Raw genomic sequence first — 22,780 nt, 5'->3', positions numbered from 1 at the left:
GAGATATTTTATTAAAGATATAACACATATTGAAATATATTGTGTCAATTATTTATGAAGTATTGAAAATAATTAATATAATATATTTTTGTAAACTTAATTTATGTGTATTTTTACAGTTTTAATATAAAATCATTTCAAAATCATTATAAATGAATAAATGCTTTATTTCAAATTTAAATCATATAATTTTTAGTACTATTTTTTTTAAAATCTTATATATATATATATATATATATATATTTATATATGGATATACGCTTCCAACACGTATCCGCTTCCAAATATTTTAAAAAATCTCGCTTATGCGCTTCCTTACGCTTCCGCTTCCACGTATCCGCTTCCGTTTCCATGTAACATAGAAATACTTTCATTGTTTAACTAGCTCTTGTCTGAATGGGGTTGGATTCTTAAACCCTTTTAAACAAACAAATAACAAATAGTGTTGATTAGAAAAACGAAGAACAAATAACAGATAACAAAAAGTGTTGTGCAAAAAAAAAAAAAAGCAATACCAAATAGTATTTTAAACAAACATAGCTAGAATACAAATAGCAAACAACCCCGCATTAATCCCTAAGTCTAAAGAAATAACACAAAATCGAATGACCACAAGTCTTGCAATCAAGAATGAAACTTTACAGTTGCTGAGACAGTGATTTGGCTTCAGTTAAAAAAGAGATCAAAGGCCGAGATAGAGTCTTTGACATGATCCACAAATCGTTAACCACTGTACTTGCAGATGTTTTCGAAACCCATGTACTCATGCCGTTGGAATTTGCCGATCATGTTCACTATCCCCACGCCACCTAGAAACAAAGATAACAAAATTAAATATTTTCAAAAGTCGGAAGGAAAATTAGCTTTAGGTGGGAAGAGAAGTCTTGTTGTACCAAGTGATATCGCGCTGATAAAAATCATGGACGCAAGGATGAAGATGATGAGAGATGCCCTGCCGATGACTGCAATCAACCTTCTCACTACATGTTGTCCAACCAAAGCTGCAACTGTAGCCACTCCCACAAGGTACAGAGCTGCACAAACATATATGAGAGATCATAAATTTGTCAATCCCGAGCAGCCTTATGGAACTGAATGTACATAAAACTGACCATATGGAACAGGGAATCGTTTGAGAAGATAGTATTCTATAACAGACATGGATGAAGAGAAAGTCATAGCAAAAGTAGCTGTAGCACTTGAGACCTACCAAAAGAAAAGTAGAAGATTTAGTGATACAAAGAAAATAAAAGGTGATTCTTTATTATGATGTTGTCTATGATATAAAAATACACACCTGTGGTGGGACACCTAGCTCTAAGAACAATGGGCCCATGATGAAACCTCCACCTAAACCAAGTAAACCACCGACGATTCCAGCCAATATGCCAAATGTACAGTAGAGAACAAGCTGACCAACGGTGAAATTGGAGTCTCCTTGTCCATTCGACGCAATGATTCTTCTACCCTGGTACAAAGCTACTGCCTCATACCCTGATACTCCAACTGCAACCGGAATCTGCATGACGGTATGAAATAATCATAAGCATCTACAAGCTAGTAAACATGGATCTCTCAGTATATCAGTCTATACCTGTAACAAGTTTATGACCCAATATGCTATTGAACATGTAGCCATATTTTGCTGTTTCCATTAAACAAGTATTAATAAAATTTTGAACATGAACAAGTATGCTCAAACTGATACATATACATATATGTATTTGCATTAACCTTGGCTATCTGAAGTGCCAGGAAAACAACCCAGACGAAAACGAGAAGTCCCAGTTCCTTCCAGTATACATTTTCTATAATACTCACCTGCCAGTACGTTAACATTGTTAACTGCAAACAGAGAAGTAGCAATAGTGTAAAAGTAGCAATAGACTTTTACTTGTTGTTTCTTGTTGTTTCCATTGTTTGTGCTCGGAGCTGCGGGTAGAGGAACGTACTCCACTTCTGTGGCAGATACACCTGATGAAAAGTACATCGTGTGAGCAGTGTTTAACCAGTAAAAGCAAACACAGAGGTTGTTGCTGAAACATGTTTAACAATTAACACTACAAAAAAAATCAACTCACTATTTGACTCTAAACGCTTAGCAGCTTCCTGTAGCACAGAACAGAAAAAGTTTGATGGCATTAAAGATTGGTACTCTCATATAACAATACCCTAAAAAAAATCAATTGGAGCAGGCTGAAAGTTCATAAAAAACTATATCCACTGGTACCATTTTCTCTATAGTCTCCTTGTTCCAAGTCTCACAACCTTTTAAGAAAGCCTTTGTTGATGTGCCTGCATAATGGTGATTTATATATTTAAGTCTAACCGCAGATGGGGCCATAATACTCTGATGAGTCTTTACCTAGAAAGAGGATAATGAGTAGTACTGTAACCATCCAATCGGGAAACATGACATTGAAAGCAACCCCAACGCTGATCCCGAGCATAAGCATGGGCTGGATGAGGAGGGCGAGATCATAGTCAATGATTGGCATATCAAGAGTAGGATGCCTCAACCTAAGGTTGTAATACACAGTTGACACAGAAGCTCCCATGATCATGCCTATAAAATAAAATGATCAACAAAACCACAACTATAATTAAAAGAATAAACATGTGTAATTAAGAAGAAGAATGTTTACATTTAGACATGGCTGTTGCTGATTTGGGATCAAACCCAATAATCAAACTTAGCATTGGAACAAAGATTCCACCTCCACCAACACCTCCTACGCTGCCAAAAGCAGCACCGAAGAATCCAACCAGAGTTCCCAACACAACTTGCCAGTTAAACTCAAATTCCTGGGAAATCAATATCCGAGATGTTGTTGTTGTTGCTGTGGTTATATTCAAAGGTAGAGAAAAAAGAGAACACTTACGGGCCAGACATGATGATAGCCTGTTTGGTCAGATTCCCAGCGGACACTTTCCCGCGTTTGAGAATCTAACTTGAGGATACTCTCAGCGGACACGAATGCGAAAGCTAAAGCTAGATTTAGAAGAAGAACGGTTACGGATCTCAGACCCCGAGAGTTCCATCTGATATGCGACATTGTTATTCGAAAAATTGGTAACAGCTTTCAAACGATGAATTAATAATCGATCGCTTGAAGAAACTGGAAATCACGTGAGAACCAGAGAGGAAGGAAGAGGACAGGTTCAGAGTATAATGTGTCGGTTCCACGTTATTAGTTGAGATTTGTTAAGCTGAGATCAGGATTGAAAGAGAGAGATGATTATAAATAATTATTCGAGGGAGAGAGATGATTCAAAAATGGGGCAACCGAAATTCTTACGTAAGAGATTTTGATGGAGTATCCCACTAAGACAATTTAGACAGACTCATTCCGTATTATCCATTTATTTTCCTTTTATTTATTATTATTACTTTTTGAAAGAAAAAAAAAAGATCTTTCTATGTGATCACTAATGACCTCATACATTTCTTTTTCTATTTTTAAATAATATTAAGTGATCAGATTGTATTAAATTGAAATGATTGATACTAAAATAATAAATCATCTATGGGTTTCTATTTGCAAAACTAATATAAAAACAGTAATAGATTCACAAAACAATATTTTTCTTAATTTTGATCGTTTTTATTTGCGGATTGAACTTTCTAAGCGTGCATGATCCGAGAAGAATATCGGTAGTTCCTCATTACTTATGGTACTGCTAGACATGCGGTTTGAAGACAAGAAATTTTTTTATGAGATTTCTTGAACGGTAGGAAAACCTAGACTAAACCTAACTAGATAAGATGTAATGAAGATCAAACTTCTCGGCAGGACGATGACGCCTCAGCTCTTTGAAAGGTTATCCTTGGTATGACGTCGGCCCTTTTAAGAATAACTCAAACCAATCGTATAGTTGAGACAACTAAGGTGTTTAGTAAATTGTTTGTCGTTTTACACAATCAATTCAAACTTATACGAAAAACAAGTTTTGGTGGTTTTTATCGTAAAGTTCCAACGGTAAGTCCAATCGAGACGAAACAAGAGACAAAGTAACCAAAGCTCAAAATAGAAAGCTACACAGATGAGACAAGAATGTGTGATGTTGGCACGGTGCAGTCGTGCTCGGCATATGGCGAGTGGGACGGAAACGTCCCAGCTCCCTCGGTTGCCATATGGTGAGCAGGACGATGACGCCTCAGCTCGCCATATGGCGAGCGTGACGATTCTGTCCCGGCTAAGGTCGAGGCCGAGTTTTTGGCTATCTTCGGGTGATTTGTATGGTTGGGGAATGATGTTCAGCCTTTTTCCTGTTTCATTGTATCTCGAAAATCATCTACCAATAGCTTGGACTATCTATTTTGACAAATTCTCGTATAACTCTTTTTAAACTTGTACGAGGCTTTTAATGTCGATTTTCGACTTCTATTTTTTGAAAAAAATAGCTCTTGAGAACTTTCTGGCGTCGATGCCGTCGTGACCGATCTTGACCCCAACAATCGATGCTATGGTAAGAGCGTCGATCAATGTTCTCTTAGGCAAACTTTAGCGAGTTGATCGTTAGGTTCACTAGTATTGTCTAGATTAGTTGTTGCTTGTTTCTAACAATCTTAGCTTAAGGAAATCTATTCTGGTGCAGAACCTACCGTCGTAGTTGTCCACTATCCTAAGTTCATGGTTCTAGTTAGCTACTTTAGAACACATGCATTAATAATGATTTCTTGAAGAATATTTATCACCTTAGGAATTCTATATTTTGGGCTAATCCCTCATAACCTTATTGAACTATAAATCTAACAAGTGAATTACTCAGACATAGCAAAGTAAATGATAACAACAATATGAATAAACTGCATAAAATAGAATAAAGTAGAAAAATTGGAGTTCCAATACAAAGCTTTGAAGGAGTATGGGATCTTCTCTCCAAACTACTAAAAATCCTAAATTATGTTTTCTGTGGAAAAGTAAGAAAGTATAAAAGTCTGTGTTGCCTAGAACAATGGCATAACATATAAATATTAGGTTAAAGTCGTCCAAGAGTATTTCTGTAAATGTGTATGACTTGAGTTTTAAGTCGGCTGGAAAACAAGTCGGGTTTTGCGCGCTTTGCTGTCGATCGACAGCAAAGGATGTCCGTCGATCGATCTCTGAATGTCTATCTCCAGACTGGTTCGATGGTCATTTACGTACTTCTTTTTATTTTATCTCTAAAATGCTCAAAAATCACTACTTTCCTCCAAAATACTCATGAACTTGTAAATATACTAAAACGAGTCGAAAACAGAATAATTATATCTTAAAACACTAATATAACATAGATAAAAGTGAATAAAATTTATGGTATATATTATTTATGCGTATCTATACTATTATTTGCGAAGTAAAATTTAACAACGGAGCTCTCACGTTGAAAGTTAGAGCGGTTAATATCTATATTATCCTTAATGAATTTTATATATTATTAATTATATAATCAAAAACGAATTTTTATTAATAATATTAATTTTTTTTTAAAATATAAGATAATTCTTATATATTGTGTTGTTATCTTAACACATATTTTTCAATTATAAAATCTAAAGAAAATATAGAACAATTATAATAAATTAAGTAGTTAAAGTCAGTGTTATCCATAATAAATTTTAACTAAACATATATATTTAATTAGATTTTTGTTATATATATATGTTAGATTTAACTTTTTGAAAACATAAATAATAATTACGCTGGTTTTTGAATTAAGTAAAAATAAACTAATAATTATTCGTAAAGCGATTAAGCCCGTATATGCGGGCAAGACACCTAGTTCGATTGTATTTCACGTGTGATAATAATATTTAGATGACAAAGGAAAAAAGAAGTAACCAAAACCCTTTTCTTTCCTCTTTTAAATTAAGGAAAACTGTACTTTTTTTTTTTTTTTTGTCTTTCCTCTTAATTTCACCTTTTTGTTTACTCTCATTTCCTCTGATTTTTTGTGAGTCACAACCAAAAATCAGGACCAAATTCTTTAAAAAGAAATCAGGATCAAACAGATAATAATCAGCCGACTAACCGATCTGCTCTACCAACGTTTTAATGGTCTGATCAGCTCCGCCAAGCCATCATGCTTTCTCAGCACAGTTGACGATCTCAGAACAAATTTCTCCAGAAAAATAAAAAAAATAATCGTACAGTGAAACGAGAAATCTCCTTAGATTCTACGGACAGACAGAGACAGAGAGAGGGGTCGAATTTCAAAATCGCTGAAGATGATCGGTACGCATTAGATTCATTGATCTGTAACACCATGGATAACGAAACGGAGATTCTCTCCCGTCTCGCCGCGAACCACCTTCACCTTGCTCAATTCGAGCCCTTAAAGGCTACGTTGCTCGCTCTCAGGGTTCGAAACCCCGACCTCGCACACACGATTCTCCAGACCATCGTCTCCACCGCCGGCAGATTCGATAATGTCCTCTGGTCACGCTCTTGCTCTTCCCCGTCGCTTCTCGCCTTCCTCTCCACCATCGAGCTTCTCAGATTCGAAAACCCTGCTTCCCCTTGGGGCTTCGATTCAGAGACTCTAGGTTTGCGTGCGGATTTCTTGTTGATGGTCCAGGTCTTGATCGATGGTGACAAGGAAGGAAACTGCGTACGGGTTTTGCAAGGTTTTTTGGATTTGGGTGTTGAGAGGTTGAGGTTTGATGTTGATGCAAGTAGCAGTGGAGGAAGCAGCTATATGATTGAAGAAGAGGATGTTGTGGCTTTGAGGAATATTGTATTGGATTACTCTGATGTTTTCGATGCCTTGTGTTGTAACGTTAAGAGGCAACTTAATGGTGGTTCCGAGAGGTGTTTGGTGGAGGAAGTAGAACATCAAGTCGAGGCCATGGATCCTCGAGAAGAGGATAGCAACAATGTGTTTGCTTTGATACTGAGGAATGTTCAGTTAGCACAGTTGGATGCTATAAGAAGAAAATTGGATGAAGGAGATGCGCTCGGGGCAGCTGATCGAATACGCTATCTTCACCTTGATTATGGCGTGGGGAAAGAGAATTATCAGTATGTGCTTGATTTATGCACTCCACAAATACATTAGAGTTTTTGAATATTAGCTGTGCTTACAAAAGTCTGACGATTATTTCCTTGGCATTAATTTTTTTTGTTTGTAAGAATATAGGCAAATCTGTAGAAAGGGTTGATCACGTTCTCATTTTTTTGGTTGGCATGTTCTTCAAAATTAGACGAGATTTAGATTAAGATAGTCTAGAACAGTTTTCAAAGTAGTGACAAGTGTAGCTCACTTTATGTTTGAGATTTTTCAACATCCCCTTTTTTATGCTAACTTCTATCTAGGGAAATTTGATAAAGTACATTCTTTTTTGTTGAATAGATATAATGGAGGAGTGTCTTATTATAAGACATCAATAAAAATTAGTTTGTTGAGAGAATTTAGCCTTCTCTTGCTTCACAAACTAAATTAGAACCTCGACTTGGGGAAGGAGAGGAGCTCCAGCCTCAGGATTTCAAAACAAAAAGAGAAGCTTTATAGTGTTTGTTTGTTTAGGACAGTTTCATTTCATTTCCATAGGAAAATCTCAAACTGTGCAAAATGTTGATGTTATACTGATGGATGAAGAAATCTACGGCCTTGCATACTCAATTCCGTTCCTTGCTTTAACTTTTGACTTCCTGCTCCTGGGTTTTTGCATATTTAAGAATATAGAACTGACTATTATTCTGTTTTCTCCTTCTTTTCTGATAGTGCCGTTCTAAAGGCTCTCCTTTCAAGAGTTATGGAAAAAAAAGATGAATATGGTGACTCTTGGCACATGGTGCGCCAGAACTTGCTGTTTATCTATAAGGAAGCTCTCTCTTCTAATTGCGGAGACCTTCTTGAGATGATTCAGGTGGCTATCATTCTCATAAAAGTTGATATACGGGAGCAATCCCTTTTAAAAGGAGGTTTGACATATAAGAATAATCAAGTTGCTTACAGATCTTGCTAATGTGTACCATAAATAATCATTTGTTGTGTTTAGGAACGTAGAACTGTTTTCTTCCCCTTGAGTATGCTGGAATTGAAGCTTGTATATCTAGTTCACGTTGTTCTCTTGTGAATATTTACCCTCGAGGTAGTTTAGCTAAGTGGTTGGTTTGAGTTAAAGGGTGTGCTTATATGTGCGTTTTGAATATGTATATACGTGTCTTTGGTTTAGTTATCTTGTACTATGTTTATATGATTTATAATTTTTCTTCTGCAGGGTATTCAAGATGATATGCTCCTCCCAGATAGCCAGCTACATCTATCTCTCGACAATGACCAAATTCCACCCCCTCTTGAGTGTTTCCGGCGATACCTTGTAGATTCGAAAACTGAGAGAAATGTAGAGGAAAAAAATTCCCCGCTGAGCATAGCAGTTAATTCTTGCCTCAGAGACATGTATCATTATGCTCGTATTTCTGGATCACATGTGCTTGAGTGTGTGATGTGTGCTGCTTTGTCTTACGTGAAGAAAGAAATGCTTCAGGAGGCTAATGATGTAGGTGGAATAAACGTACATCTTTCCGTACTCATTATCGCACTGGAGTAGTATCGTTGGTTGCCTGTTGCCCCATTTAGATTTCGATTTCTCTGTTGGGATCTGAAAGCGTCTTCTTCTCATGTGCTACAGGTTCTGACTTTGTTTCCCAGACTTCGCCCATTAGTAGCTTCCATGGGCTGGGACCTGTTGCCTGGAAAAACTGCAGCCCGTAGAAAGCTGATGCGGCTACTTTGGTCTAGTAATTCACAAGCAATTCGGTTAGAAGAATCTACTCTTTATGGAAACAATACAGATGAAGTAAACTTTACTCTTTTGCATAGCCTGTTATTTTTATATTATTTTTGTAGAATATGACAGTGTAAGCCTAACAGGACATAATGATCTGAGCAGAAATCTTGTGTGGAAAATCTCTGCGATACATTATGCTATCGGCTGCACCTTGCATCTTTCGCTGCTTATATCAGTTCTGGTAAATCTTGGACTCCAAAGGCATCTTTCTTGATGCATGGTAATGTGTCATCTGAGAATAATGATGCGGAGGTGGATCCTTTTGTTGAAAATCTTGTGTTGGAAAGGCTTTCTGCGCAGAGTCCACTTCGGGTATGAGTTTTTAAGTTATCCTCTATACAGAGACTATGTTTCTCAGTCTCCCTCAGAGAAAAAGTGTTAAATAAGAATTAGTACAAATGAACATCTCAAGCTAGTAATGAGATATAGTGTTTGTCAATGAAAAATGTCACTAAATTTCATGTGGGCTAGATTCATTTACTTATAGTAAGAATGATGTCTCTCAGGGAACGGATAAACTTAAACAAGAACGAATAGACAACAAGAGGAAATTGCAGCCTTAGTTACTATAGATAACAAAAATATATCTGTTGTTGAGTGGTACTATTATTAATCGGTTGATAATCATCTGAATGTGTTTTTCCTATTCTTCATCCGAACAAGTTGTAATGACCTACTGTTATGTAGGTGTTGTTTGATGTTGTTCCGGGCGTAAAGTTCAAAGAAGCTATATCACTGATTAGTATGCAACCTATTGCTTCAACTGCAGAAGCCTGGAAGAGGTGAGTTCAACCAAAGTTCATATTGCTATGTTGTATACATATACTCTAATCGTTTTCTCCATACTTCCTTGGATAGTTTATTAGTGTAGATTCTAACATATGTCCCTTTGACAAAAATTGGCGCCCCTTCATTTATGTGCACAATAGTTGTTGCATTAGCTTTCTGGTTTATTTCTGTATGTTAAATTCGATGCAGTGTTTTGTATTCTGTACATTTCTTTGTTTTTGTTTTGCTGGGGCGAGTCGTTCATAGTCGGTAATTTCACTTTTAATGTCTTTGTACGTTGTAGGATACAAGATATTGAATTGATGCATATGCGTTATGCTTTGGAGGCTATTGTCTTAGCATTAGGTGCAATGGACGAGGTCATTAAAGACGAGACAGATGTTAGTCATCATGTGGTATTTTACTATTTAAAAGACCTCACCACCCATTTGGAGGCAATTAAAAATGTTCCACGCAAGGTAATATACCTATATCCATCGCTTCATTTACAGGAAGTTAGGCCCCTGTCTTTAAATTTTGTAGTAAAACCATCGTGGAAAATATGGAACTGAAAACTTTCTACAATGAGAGAAATAATACGGAAAAATGTATATGTTTATACTACATTTACACGTAGTGTGTTTCTATCAAAGATTTTTTTTTCAATGTGTTAGTCTAAATATTTCTTTAACATGAGGTCAGTTTTTTTTTGCAGATTATGATGGTCAACATAGTTATTTCACTCTTACATATTGATGATATTCGTCTCAGTTCTACTTCTAGTTTGGATCTTGGCGATCTTACTACAGAAGGGGAAAATGAAATTGTTATATCTTTCACAAGAAAGCTACTCAATGTTTTACGCCGCAATCTTCCATCAGAGCTGATTGAACAAGAGTGTCAACTGGATGGTAATTACAGTGCTGATGGAAGACAGGCTTTAGAATGGAGAGTATCGATGGCTAAACATTTCATTGAAGATTGTGAATGGCGGTTATCTATTATGCAGCATCTTTTGCCACTTTCTGAACGCCAGTGGGGTTTAAAGGAGGTTTTAAGTGTTCTAAGGGCGGCCCCTGCAAAACTTCTTAACCTGTGAGTGGAATTCTCTTGCTATGTTTGGAAAAAATTGTAGCCACCTTATTTCTCGTCTATTTTCACATCGAAAATGTTGGGACCAAATCGAGCTTTTACTCTATGATTATAATATACGGGAACGTTGAAAGGTCGATCTATCTGTTTCTTTGCACTGCTAATTGTATTACATTTAATTAATCTCAGCGTGTATGTGCATGCAAATTTTGAATAGTATTACTTGTTCCCGTTTTGTCTCTGCCTGAGTTCCTATATAAATTGTCTTGATAATACTTTGCTTCCTCATGCCACTTCTTTAAGACACAAAATTTCTTGCTGCAGCTGCATGCAAAGAGCTAAGTATGACATTGGAGAGCAGGCAGTTCATCGGTTTGCGTTATCAGCAGAGGACAAAGCTACTCTTGAATTAGCTGAATGGGTGGATAATGCCTTCAACAGAACATTGGTATCTTTCGTAATATTACTCACTGTTCTTGCATATGTATCTACTTTTCGGATAATGATATGACTGTATTCTGATTTGAGACCTCTTTCTCCTGCCTTGAGGATTGTACATTATATACTGTTCCCGCGTTTTTGTAGAAGCTCACTGGGGATGCATTTAGTCACGTGTATCTCTATTTCTTATTATTCTCAGGTAGAAGATGTGATGTCTCGTACTGCTGAAGGAGCATCTGCGGTGCAAGATTTAGATTTTAGTTCTCTAGCTTCACAGTTGAGTCCATTGGCTGTGGTATGTCCTTGTCGTTTAGATCCTGATAGGACTACCCTGTAATTAATTGCCTTGCCCACCACTAAGCAAGTTTTACGTTACCTTTTTGTGATGCCAGATTCTACTATGCATAGATGCGGCTGCTTCTTCTGCCAAATCTACAACAATTTCCAAACAGTTATTGGATAAGGCAAGCAGTGTTCTTAATGTCCATGTACTTTAACTTGGTCTACAAAAAGTAACCGTTTGTTTACCTTTGGATTCTTAATTATACTTGGTATCTGTACCCAGTTTCTAGATTTCCTCTTGGAATCTTCTACTGATTTGCATTCTCTGCACATTTTTAGTGGTGTATATTGGGAATCTGGTTTAACATCCTTGTACATTTTTGTATTGCTTTTTGGACACAAAGCAAACAAGCTTTGGGGGTAGTATTATTAGTTTAAATTGAGGAATGGCTTTAATACATATCCGGACAGTGTACCGTGTCTAATATAGTGGCTGGTTATTTTCTTACTAAATTCTTAAAGTGATACTGTTCCATTTAATTAATTTATTCAGGAAGTATGTACTGTTGTTGCTAAGTAGTTCTTACTTTGTACGCAGTCTCAAGTTATGTTATCCGAAATATATCCTGGAGGATCTCCAAAGGTGGGGTTTACTTACTGGGATCAGGTCCACGAAGTTGCAATAATCTCTGTATTGCGAAGGATCTTAAAGCGTCTGCAGGAATTCCTGGAACAGGTCAGTCCTCAAGTTTAATATGCTATTTTCTGGTTTTTTGCCAAAATTTTGAATTTGTTAATGTGGGACGGTCATATGAGATAATATTGCCTAGTACAAATAGTAACAGTGATGATATTTTGTTTTGCCTGGATGCTTAAGGGAGGGAGATGCTGTTATGATTTTAGAAGTATGTGAGTGCAGAAATATACTGTTTTTTACCATGCTGTTCTCTCCCATCACAGAGGAAACTTTTGTAAATCCTGCCTTTATGTGTATATTTGAATATCTAGGCGCTCAAAAACATATTAAGATCCTTCTATTATTTTCTTATTCTTAGTTGCCTTTTTTACTACCCTGTCATGTTTCAGGATAACCCTCAAATTCTTCAAGCCAGTTTTAGTGGAGATACCATCATTTCATCAGCCACGGAATCTCATCGACAGGGTCAAAAAGATCGCGCTCTTGCAATGCTACATCAAATGATTGAGGATGCTCATAAGGGCAAGCGACAGTTCCTGAGTGGTATTATTTTTTTTTTCTCTTTTCTCCACTATGTGTTCTTGATGTAGTATGTGACTGAGTTGTCTGCTCTTGACTAATTATGTATTTAGCCTTTCATGGAGTTCTAATTGGTCTTATAATGAACAATAGGAAAGCTTCACAACCTAGCGAGAGCAATCGGTGATGAAAAACCAGAAGTTGACATACTCAAAGGGGACGTAAGAGACATACCTTTTGACAAGGATGGAGTTCTTGGTCTTGGGCTAAAATATAAGAAGCAAAGTCCTTCTGGTTTAGCAAGTAGAGATGTGGATGGAAATCATGTTTCACATGAAAGCGAAGAGAAGGGAAAGAGGTCATTTGGCCCATTTAGCAACAAAACCTCTACTTATCTATCTCAGTTTATACTCTATATTGCTGCTATTGGTGACATAGTAGACGGCACTGATACAACCCATGATTTCAACTTTTTCTCTCTTGTTTATGAATGGCCTAAAGACGTAAGTGTTTCTTGGCTTTTTCTCACGCTATTTATCATTTATACTGTTTTCCTTGTCATTCGTACTGTGGACCAGTGGTCTAATACTGTCATACTTTTATTTGGAGAAACTACCGAGTTTCGTTGTGCTTGCTTCTCTTAACTCTAGCATTTTATTTCATGATTAGTGACATCTTAAGATCCTATGATGTTCTGTTTAATAGTATTGGCCTCTGGGTGGTAATTACTAAATATGTACCGCAGTACGAATTGTGAGTGAATCCAATGCTTTTTCTGGGCATAGATCTGTTTGTAACCTCGTACTGTTGGTTCATGTTGCAGCTATTGACGCGTCTGGTGTTTGATCGAAGTAGCACAGATGCGGCTGCGAAAGTCGCTGAGGTCATGTCTGCTGATTTTGTTCATGAAGTAATATCTGCGTGTGTTCCCCCAGTTTATCCTCCACGTTCTGGTCATGGATGGGCTTGTATTCCCGTCATTCCAACGACTACATATTCTCACTCAGAGAGTAAAGTGCTGTCTCCTTCAAAAGAGGCTAAACCCAATTGTTATGTCCGTTCCTCAGCAACACCTGGTGTCCCTCTGTATCCTCTTCAGTTGGATGTAATCAGACATTTGGTAAAAATATCCCCAGTACGAGCAGTTTTAGCTTGCGTATTTGGTGGGAGCATATTGTACAATGGCAGTGATTCGGTCATCTCGAGCTCCTTGAACGATGAGTTCACAAGTTCTCCTGATGCAGACAGATTGTTTTATGAATTTTCTCTCGATCAGTCTGAGAGGTACTGTCAAGCCAACGTATTCTTTAAATTAAAAATCAATCCAGTTCTTATGTTCCATCATATTATGTGATATTTTTCTTCTTTTTCTTCACAGGTTTCCAACTTTAAACCGATGGATACAAATGCAGACCAACCTTCATCGAGTTTCTGAATTTGTTGTGACACCTAAGCAAAAACCTGACGACGCACGGATTAAACCTGATGAAAGAACTGCGATCAAGAGACTTCGTGAACATGACAGTGACTCGGAATCGGATGCGGAAGAGGCTTTTTCCAACAATATTCGACCAGCATTGACACACTACCGTGCTCGTGATGGTGGATCCTTTGAAACTGGAGCTAGTAGAACTGATCCTACGGTTTTCCTTTCTTTCGACTGGGAGAATGAAGGGCCATATGAAAATGCTGTAAATAGGTATGCCAATTTCTTCTTTTGGTTCGTTAGCTTGTGCAAAAGTCCTCTAAGTGTTCGATTGATTGGGATTTTGCTAGATTAATTGATGAAGGAAAACTAATGGATGCTTTAGCACTTTCGGACCGCTTCTTGCGGAATGGGGCTTCCGATTGGTTACTTGAGCTCCTAATCAAAAGTAGAGAAGAAACTCCTTCAACATTGGGACGATCTCAAGGATATGGAAGTCAGAGCATCGGGAGCAACAGTTGGCAGTATTGCCTGCGGCTAAAGGATAAACAGCTGGCAGCGACACTGGCTCTTAAGTAAGTAAACCACCATGAAGTGCAGTCCGATTTTTTTCTGTGCCATTTGGGTTGAGAGCAAAGATTTGTTTATGGATTTTTTTATTAGAAAGACTTTTTGTGTTTCTTTATTCCTGGAGAGATAAGATTAAGATTAGCATCAAATTTTAATATTGGAATATAAGAATCAATTGGTTTAGCTCTCTGATGTGAACAATTAGAACTTATAACAAAATTAACCTTGATGATAAAGCCTTCGCCCCTAAGTCCTAATGTGGTGAGGCGGTGATGTAGAATGAATTGAAAGTGGTGTGATTAGAGGATTTAAGTGAGCGGTTTGTTGCACTGAGTATCTTGATTTTTGGATATGTTTTGATGCAAACTAATATTGCAACGTGCTTTCTGTAAAAGTTTCCCGATGTTTCTCTTGCTTACTTAATGCCTTACCATGTTTTTCCTAAGTGTATTTGACACCTGTGATTCCTTCGTGGTCTTTTAGATGGGTCAGGCTAAGACAATCATTCTTTCTATACCTACGCTTAAGTCTGCTCATTATTGTTTGAACTTATTTTTTATAACCTGTAAATGCATGTATAATGTGGGATTCAGGCTTGTGTTAGTTGACTGAGAAATATGAATTTATTGTCATCTTATTACAAACGGCTTGCAGTTTTGTTCTGTCGTGGATCAGTTTTGATGTTTGGTAAGTCTTGGTTTCAGGTATATGGATACGTGGGAGCTTGATGCAGCTTTAAATGTTCTTACAATGTGTAGTTGTCATCTTTTAGAAAGTGATCCAGTTAGCTATGAGGTACAAGGGAGTTTGTTTCAGCTCTAGATTCCTGCATGTAACTTGAGTTCCCAATAACCTTGTAATCTTTAATTAAGACCTATGTTTCCTCATCATTCTTTGTCCATCTAGGTGTTGCATAGGAGAAAAGCTCTGCAGAAGTACAGCCACATACTTTCTGCAGATGATCGCCATAATAGCTGGCAAGAGGTAATGTTTCTCCTCTTTTGCTTGATATCAACGTTTGGCTCTTGGTATGGGTCTCTCTCTCTCAAAATTCTGAATGGGAAACAGGTAGAAGCCGAATGTAAAGAAGACCCTGAAGGCTTGGCTTTAAGATTGGCTGGGAAAGGAGCTGTTTCCGCAGCTCTGGAAGTGGCTGAAAGTGCAGAATTATCAATAGATCTTAGAAGAGAATTACAAGGACGACAGCTTGTAAAGCTTCTAACCACTGATCCACTCAATGGGGGTGGTCCTGCAGAAGCGTCTCGATTTCTTTCTTCACTTCAAGACTCCGCTGATGCACTGCCAGTGGTGATGGGTGCAATGCAGTTATTACCTGACCTTCGTTCAAAACAGCTCCTGGTAACAACGTTTTTCTTCTTTTTTTTCTAATTATTTCATATCATATTTTGATTTTGAGTTTAGAAAGATGTTTGTTTCGTCTTCTCTGTAGGTCCATTTCTTTCTGAAGCGAAGAGATAGCAATCTGTCGGATCTGGAAGTGTCCCGGCTTAATTCCTGGGCTTTAGGTCTGAAAGTGTTAGCTGCATTGCCACTTCCGTGGCAACAGAGATGCTCTTCGCTTCATGAGCATCCTCATTTAATAGTTGAAGCTCTGCTGATGAGAAAACAGCTACAATATGCCTCACTGGTATGTCTAGAGAGAATTTTCCATTTCTCTTTCATTTCGTTACTCTGCTGCATATTATCTCTATTATTGTGAATGCACTTCTGTTACTCTCTTGTTCATGTCTATATATCTTTTGAATAGGTGATTTCCTTTGTTCTTCCTTAATATGTTCGCCCTTGATGACTTTATGAGACTTACTTTTATGTTTCCTTCAGATACTCAAAGAGTTCCCAGCATTAAGAGATAACAATGTTATCATGGCCTATGCCGCAAAAGCTATTGCTGTTACAGTTAGCCCACCGCCCAGAGAACCTCGAATAACTGTGTCTGCATCACGGTTAAGGCAAAAGCAAAGGGCAGGGCCAGCAAAACCATCCTTCACTAGTAGTTTAAGCAATTTTCAGAGAGAGGCCCGAAGAGCATTTTCATGGGGACCACGTAATGCTGAAAACAGGACAACGTCAAAGGATGATCGTAAAAGAAAGAGTTCCGGGCTGGGGGCACCTGAGAAAGCTGCTTGGGAGGCTATGACAGGTATTCAAGAGGACCAGGGATCATCTTATTCGGCAGATGGGCAAGATAGACTACCTTCTGTTTCCATTGCAGAAGAATGGATGTTAACTGGCGAAACAACCAAAGATGAAGCTGTACGTGCATCTCACAAATATGAAAGCACCCCCGATATTGTTCTCTTCAAGGTATTGCTATCTTTATTTACACGTGTGGCAATAACTGTAATCTTCGGTTTTATGACACTGCTCTTGTTTTAGGCTCTGCTATCACTTTGTTCTGATGAGCTAGTATCAGCAAGAACTGCAATTGACTTATGCATCAAGCAAATGAAGAACGTATTGAACTCCAAGAAGTTATCGGAGGCTGCATCTGTTGAAACAATTGGCCGAGCATATCATGCAACAGAGGCATTTGTGCAGGTATGATCTTTTTCAATTGAATACTTTCGTTTGAATCATATTTGGAGGGTGTATTTTATATCAGGACTATACATGGTCATCTTGCATTTCTTATAATTCGTTTCCATGAGAGTGGGAATTGTTGTTGATGATTTAGATTACTAAAGCAACTATCTTCCCTGTTTGTGCAGGGTTTATCTTATGCGAAATCATTGCTGAGAAAGCTTCTAGGTGCCTCTGAATTTACCAATAACAACGGTGATAGAAGTAGAGATCTTGATGATATGTCTTCTGATGCTGGCAGCTCCAGTGTTGGCAGTCAATCAACGGATGAACCATCCGAAGTTCTCTCACTTGCAGAAATTTGGCTGGGGCGTGCAGAGTTGCTCCAAAGTCTCCTAGGGTCTGGAATTTCTGCTTCTCTTGATGACATTGCTGATAAATTGTCATCCGAATCTCTACGAGACAGATTAGTATCTGATGAACGGTATAGTATGGCGGTTTATATGTGCAAGAAATGCAAGGTAAAATTCATAGGTTGATTATCTTCCACGTGGTAAGGTCACTTCATTGCAATAACTTCTGCTTTTGTAACTGATTAATTTCAGATCGATGTTTTTCCTGTGTGGAAAGCATGGGGTCTTGCTTTGTTGCGGATGGAGCGCTATGCCCAAGCTCGAGTCAAATTCAAGTACGTGTTAGTGTAAAAGCTGTTACAGAACACATAAATTATAACCCCCTTTTGCATATTTCAACCACAGGTTGTGTGCAGTAATACCGTTCTTGTTCTGTGCTCTATAGGCAAGCCTTTCAATTAAAGGGAGAAGACATTCCTGATGTCATTCAGGAGATAATAAATACAATAGAGGGAGGACCGCCTGTGGATGTGTCAACTGTTCGTTCCATGTAAGTGTTTCTATTTAACTAAATCTGTTATTCCTGTATGTGGGATATTCTAGAGTTGTTTTATTGTGAAATGTCTTACTAATCAATTTACAGGACAGGGCAATGTTTGATCAAATATAATTTCAGTTGAACATGTACATGATTAATTAGATATGTTGCAAGTACGTAAAAGCAGCCTAATGATTTAAGAGAAAAAAAATTATTAAACTTTTGAGAATGGAGAAGATACTCATGAATAATGCAAGTCGAAGGTGATAAAAGAAGTAAAAGTCTATGGTAATCCACCACCTGACCTTATTCTTGGGTTTCTTGATGCATGTCAGGTATGACCATTTGGCTAAAAGCGCCCCAACAATTTTGGACGATTCGTTATCAGCAGACTCATACCTAAATGTTCTGCATATGCCATCGACATTCCCTCGTTCAGAGAGATCAAGGAGATCCCTAGAATCAGAAAAGAATAATTCTGTACCCGGTTCAAACTTTGAAGATGGGCCCCGAAGCAACTTGGATAGTACTCGCTACTCTGAATGTACCAACTACTTGCAGGAGGTAAGGCAATAATATTCAAGTGATTCTGAAATTGTCTCATAATATACTTATCTGTCTTGATATGTCTTTAGGTGGGTTTGATTTTTTAGTACTGTCTTAGTTTGGATGCAGTTAGTATTATTTGCAAACATATGAACTTGTTACATTTGCTTTTTTTTTTTTTTTGGTTCATTGAATCTGTTTCGTGTGATTCTGCAGCATTCTCGCCAAAACCTTCTTGGTTTTATGTTCCGGCACGGTCACTTTAAAGATGCATGCATTTTATTCTTTCCACCAAGTGCTCTTCCCCCTCCTTTGCAAAGTTTATCTCTGGGCGCAGTCAGTTCGTCCTCTTCACCTCAACGAACAGATCCATTGGCAACCGAATATGGGACCATTGAAAGTTTGTGTGAGTATTGTGTCGGTTATGGAGCTATATCATCCCTCGAGGAAGTAATTACAGAAAGACTCGAATCCGCAAAACATCAAGATCAAGCCATAAACCAGTACATAGCTGGAGCTCTTTCACGTATATGTGCTTTCTTAGAGACAAACCGGCATTTCAATTACCTATACAAGTTTCTGGTGAGAACATTTTTGTTGTCATGATTCATTGCCTACAACTTATTTTTAGGTTGTTCCCACTTGGAGATTTCGGTATACTAACTAGGATCGAATTTTCTTCTTTCATGTTTGGCATGTAGTTCTGCTATACAATTATATCATGTGCACAGATAATATCTGTGAATATTGGATTACAAAATAGGCATTTTATCCCAAAATTCTCAGCTAGTCTTATTCTCTGTGCTTTGCACCTCCTCTCATGCAATTTGAACCATAAACCCTGATCCTAAGCTTGGAGTTAGTATTTAGTCCATCCTTAGATGTCCAAATTCGATAGTTGATCAACGTATAACCTTCCTTTTCTCTTTCTAGAAAGACGAGCAAGTTACTAAGCGTTTTCTGAAATTACTAAACGTAATGCTAATTCTCAGTTTTTTTTTGTCTAATTGTTCAGGTACTCAAGAAGGATTATGTCACCTCTGGGTATTGCTGTATTCAGCTTTTTATGAATTCTACCACTCAAGAGGAAGCTGTAAGGCATCTTGAGCATGCAAAGGTATAGAGTCAGTAGCTCTTTCTGCACCACCCATATCATCTCTGTGTTTAGCAAGGTTACATGCAACATCCATCTGAAAACACTTATCAACTAAGTAATCCAAACTATGCTAATGTCTTGATGAATTGCAGGTGTCCTTTTTGGATTGCAATGTAATTATTTAAGCATTTTAAAGTGGTTTAGAGTCAATAAAAACAATTAGGCAAATAATTCTTTGAGTTTATGGCAGCACATCCTTAACTCGCTTTTCCGTCTGCATAATATTACGCAATTATCTTAACTAAAGAATTTCTAAAAGTTGCATGGGCTACATTAAGACAAGTTTATATGGTGCTTACAGGTTAAACGTCTTATTTGTTGTAATCCTTAGTACTTAAACAGAGTTATATGAATATACTAGCTCATGAGGTATATATTAGATCTTGTTTTGGGGCCTAAACAAAGAACAGCCGACAATCATAAGCATGCTAGTGTTCTTCTTAATTTTGACATATCGGTCTCTAACAAAGATTTGGGTACAGGCACACTTTGAAGAAGCATTGACAGCACGTCACAGAGGTTCAGACTCGAAAAAACTTGTTACAAAGGGGGTTAGAGGCAAAGGTGTCAATGAGAAGCTGAGTGAAGAAGCTCTGGTTACGTTGTCCTCTCGGGTTAAAATGCAGGTACTTTTTTAAACAGTTTTTGTCTTCATCCGTTTGATGAATTACTGCTTTATAGAATTATCCTTCCACCTTTCACGTTTGTGGTTTGTTATTCCTATAGATTGATGTGGTAAAGTCCTTCAGTGATTCTGAAGGAGCACCCTGGAAGCTTTCCTTGTTTGGAAATCCAAATGATTCAGAGACATCCAGGTTTGTCCTGAAAACAAGGATTGGCTGTAAAAGAAATTTCTTTCCATAATATGTTCACACAACTTGCTCTTCCACTATATTTCAAACAAATTTCTTATATCCCTGCATAAATTTAAGCAATATGTATGGTAGATTATAAAAAAATATTTAGTGGAAAGACGGGGCATGTTTTCCTTTCCACACTACCCTAATGATTCTATTCCAATTTTCTTTTAAACTCCAAGAGATGCCTATCAAATAGTATAGACGGATATGCTTCCCTTGTTGTCCAGTGAACTGAATACCTGTTTTTCCTTCGAGATCATGTGCCTATTTCTTATAAATCTGAAGTTCGAAGAAAAACCTTTAGCTGAATTGTCTTTTGGCTCTTGGTTTCAGGAGAAGATGTGAAATAGTGGAGACTCTTGTTGAGAAAAACTTTGACTTGGCTTTTCAAGTTATATATGAATTTAAGCTCTCAGGTGATCCCTAATTGTTTTATGTTGAATAATTGTGTACTGTTGTTGCTCTTGGTATCTCACTTTTCTCTTACTCCTAAGCAGCTGTTGATATATATGCTGGCGTTGCTGCGTCACTCGCCGATAGGAAGAAAGGCAGTCAGTTGACAGAACTATTCAAAAACATCAAGGGAACGATCCAAGATGATGACTGGGATCAGGTATTGTACATTGCATGTGTTCAACATAAAACTTTATTTGGACAATTCAGAAACATCTATTTAATTACTACTTTTCAGCAAAAAAGAATCTGTTCTCAAGCAACAGTCTTCCTTGTCAATCTGCTTAAGCCGGTGGAGTAATGTTGAAATTACTTATTTTATATTACGTGAAATGTTGTAGGTCCTGGGTGCTGCCATCAATGTATATGCCAACAAGCACAAAGAGCGCCCTGACCGTCTCATAGACATGTTAACAAGCAGCCATCGGTAAGATCATTTGTAATTATAATTGTTTAGATGTGTCTTCTTGCATTATGTTCAACTCCATGGAAAAAGAGTATCACTCCTAGACTATTTGGCTGTCACCTCAATAATCATATCTCGTTCCAGTAGATTTGGTTCCAATTCACTATGTTTCATAAATGTGCTTATGTATGTAATAAACTGAATCGCGTGGGATCATTAGGCTGATACACATCTGATTGTAAACGAGTGCAGAAAGGTGCTGGCTTGCGTTGTATGTGGCCGCCTTAAAAGGGCGTTCCAGATTGCGTCCAAAAGCGGTAGCGTGGCTGATGTTCAATATGTAGCTCATCAAGCCTCACATGCCAATTCGCACGCTGTACTCGGTTTGTGCAAGCAATGGCTATCCCAAAACATGTAAAGCCCTGTAACTCCATGACATCGGTGCAAAGCCAACGTAAAAAAAAAAACTTTTGAGGTACACATCATTTGGCTGATTAGCGATTAGACTTTCCTCAGCTTTTATTTTATTCCTTTCGGGTAAGATAGAAAGACTACAGATGTTTTTGTTTAAAACATTGAGGGCGTATTGTTTAAAAGAACCTGGTGGACTCATATCAGAAGATCATTGACTGATGATTTTCACTTGCGAGAGATTGTGACAAATGGAGAAAATGCAGAGGTATACTTGTAAAAATTTATGAGTTCACCATGGTTGGCACTACTATTGAATGTGAGGTTGGTGTCCTCGTTTTGTGTTGATTATAGAACTCATCTTAACAAAGAAAGCGTCTAACTTTATTGGAAAGGTGTATTCTCATCATAAAAGTAGATGCATAGTTTATAATATACTTTCAAGCAAGTAGCTTTTTCTCTTATAATCTTTTGTACGGTTTACCCTAGACATGAGCAAATTACCAGAACCGAAATATTACGCCGTACCAAATCGAAATATTGAAACTAAAACTGAATTGATGTTTTAGGCATAGGCGTTCAGTGTCCTAGTTGGGATGATTTAAATTTTTTCTAGTCTAATAAATAGACCATTGGTTAACGAGTCACCTTTTGTTTGTACGCCGTTGAATCTTCTCCACCACCTTGAACAGTGATTCTGACATTATGTCGGTGCATGGTTATGACAAAAGTATCAAAGTCGAGAAAAAACACAAGTGCTTGATACACGGAAAACAACAATTCTGTTCTTTAAAGTTCACCAAAATATTTAGATAAGAAAAATGTAAAGTGTTTTAAAAAAAAAAGTAAAGTGCAAGCGAGGAGAATGATGGTGTGATGCGTCAGCTGCCTGACAGTCACTCTGACGGAAGAATTAGAAATGTTTGGTTTATTGTTAAATTATAG

The 22,780-nt window shown here is 37.5% G+C and overlaps 2 protein-coding genes across 6 annotated transcripts; one reads left to right on the top strand and one right to left on the bottom strand.

The window, feature by feature from the left end:
* Positions 1 to 469: 469 nt before the first annotated feature.
* LOC103858367 (sulfite exporter TauE/SafE family protein 3) lies at positions 470 to 3,360 on the bottom strand. Of its 2 annotated transcripts, XM_009135714.3 has the most exons (12): positions 2,883 to 3,350; positions 2,646 to 2,805; positions 2,366 to 2,566; positions 2,231 to 2,295; positions 2,082 to 2,109; positions 1,895 to 1,974; positions 1,735 to 1,821; positions 1,595 to 1,645; positions 1,298 to 1,519; positions 1,113 to 1,206; positions 894 to 1,034; positions 470 to 809 (listed from the first exon to the last, which is right to left on the bottom strand). In XM_009135714.3, the coding sequence occupies exons 1-12, from the start codon at positions 3,054 to 3,056 to the stop codon at positions 724 to 726; spliced, it is 1,389 nt and encodes a 462-aa protein (XP_009133962.1). In that variant the 5' UTR covers positions 3,057 to 3,350; the 3' UTR covers positions 470 to 723. The 2 variants fall into 2 exon arrangements, with proteins under 2 accessions (XP_009133962.1, XP_033143421.1); XM_033287530.1 differs by lacking the exon at positions 1,595 to 1,645 and having other exon boundaries at positions 2,883 to 3,360.
* Positions 3,361 to 5,901: 2,541 nt separating this feature from the next.
* LOC103858366 (protein DDB_G0276689) lies at positions 5,902 to 22,229 on the top strand. Of its 4 annotated transcripts, none has more exons than XM_018657650.2 (35): positions 5,910 to 7,004; positions 7,708 to 7,852; positions 8,207 to 8,485; positions 8,618 to 8,785; positions 8,879 to 9,088; positions 9,464 to 9,558; positions 9,849 to 10,023; positions 10,260 to 10,639; positions 10,961 to 11,084; positions 11,277 to 11,372; positions 11,470 to 11,565; positions 11,958 to 12,095; positions 12,446 to 12,599; positions 12,729 to 13,078; positions 13,399 to 13,859; positions 13,954 to 14,274; positions 14,352 to 14,576; positions 15,276 to 15,366; positions 15,478 to 15,555; positions 15,640 to 15,930; positions 16,022 to 16,219; positions 16,414 to 16,896; positions 16,969 to 17,130; positions 17,301 to 17,633; positions 17,718 to 17,800; positions 17,911 to 18,015; positions 18,339 to 18,567; positions 18,766 to 19,131; positions 19,565 to 19,666; positions 20,188 to 20,331; positions 20,432 to 20,520; positions 20,899 to 20,981; positions 21,063 to 21,178; positions 21,360 to 21,445; positions 21,677 to 22,229. In XM_018657650.2, exons 1-35 carry the CDS (start codon positions 6,250 to 6,252, stop codon positions 21,840 to 21,842), a joined length of 7,377 nt encoding a protein of 2,458 aa, XP_018513166.1. In that variant the 5' UTR covers positions 5,910 to 6,249; the 3' UTR covers positions 21,843 to 22,229. The 4 variants fall into 4 exon arrangements, 3 of the variants coding, with proteins under 3 accessions (XP_018513166.1, XP_009133960.1, XP_033143420.1); XM_009135712.3 differs by having other exon boundaries at positions 5,911 to 7,004; positions 11,470 to 11,541; XM_033287529.1 differs by lacking the exons at positions 5,910 to 7,004; positions 7,708 to 7,852; positions 8,207 to 8,485 and having other exon boundaries at positions 8,860 to 9,088.
* Positions 22,230 to 22,780: the final 551 nt, after the last annotated feature.

The sequence above is a fragment of the Brassica rapa genome, chromosome A03 (genome assembly GCF_000309985.2).
Source record: "Brassica rapa cultivar Chiifu-401-42 chromosome A03, CAAS_Brap_v3.01, whole genome shotgun sequence".
Classification (NCBI taxonomy): domain Eukaryota; kingdom Viridiplantae; phylum Streptophyta; class Magnoliopsida; order Brassicales; family Brassicaceae; genus Brassica; species Brassica rapa.
This window is presented reverse-complemented; position numbering and strand designations above follow the sequence as displayed.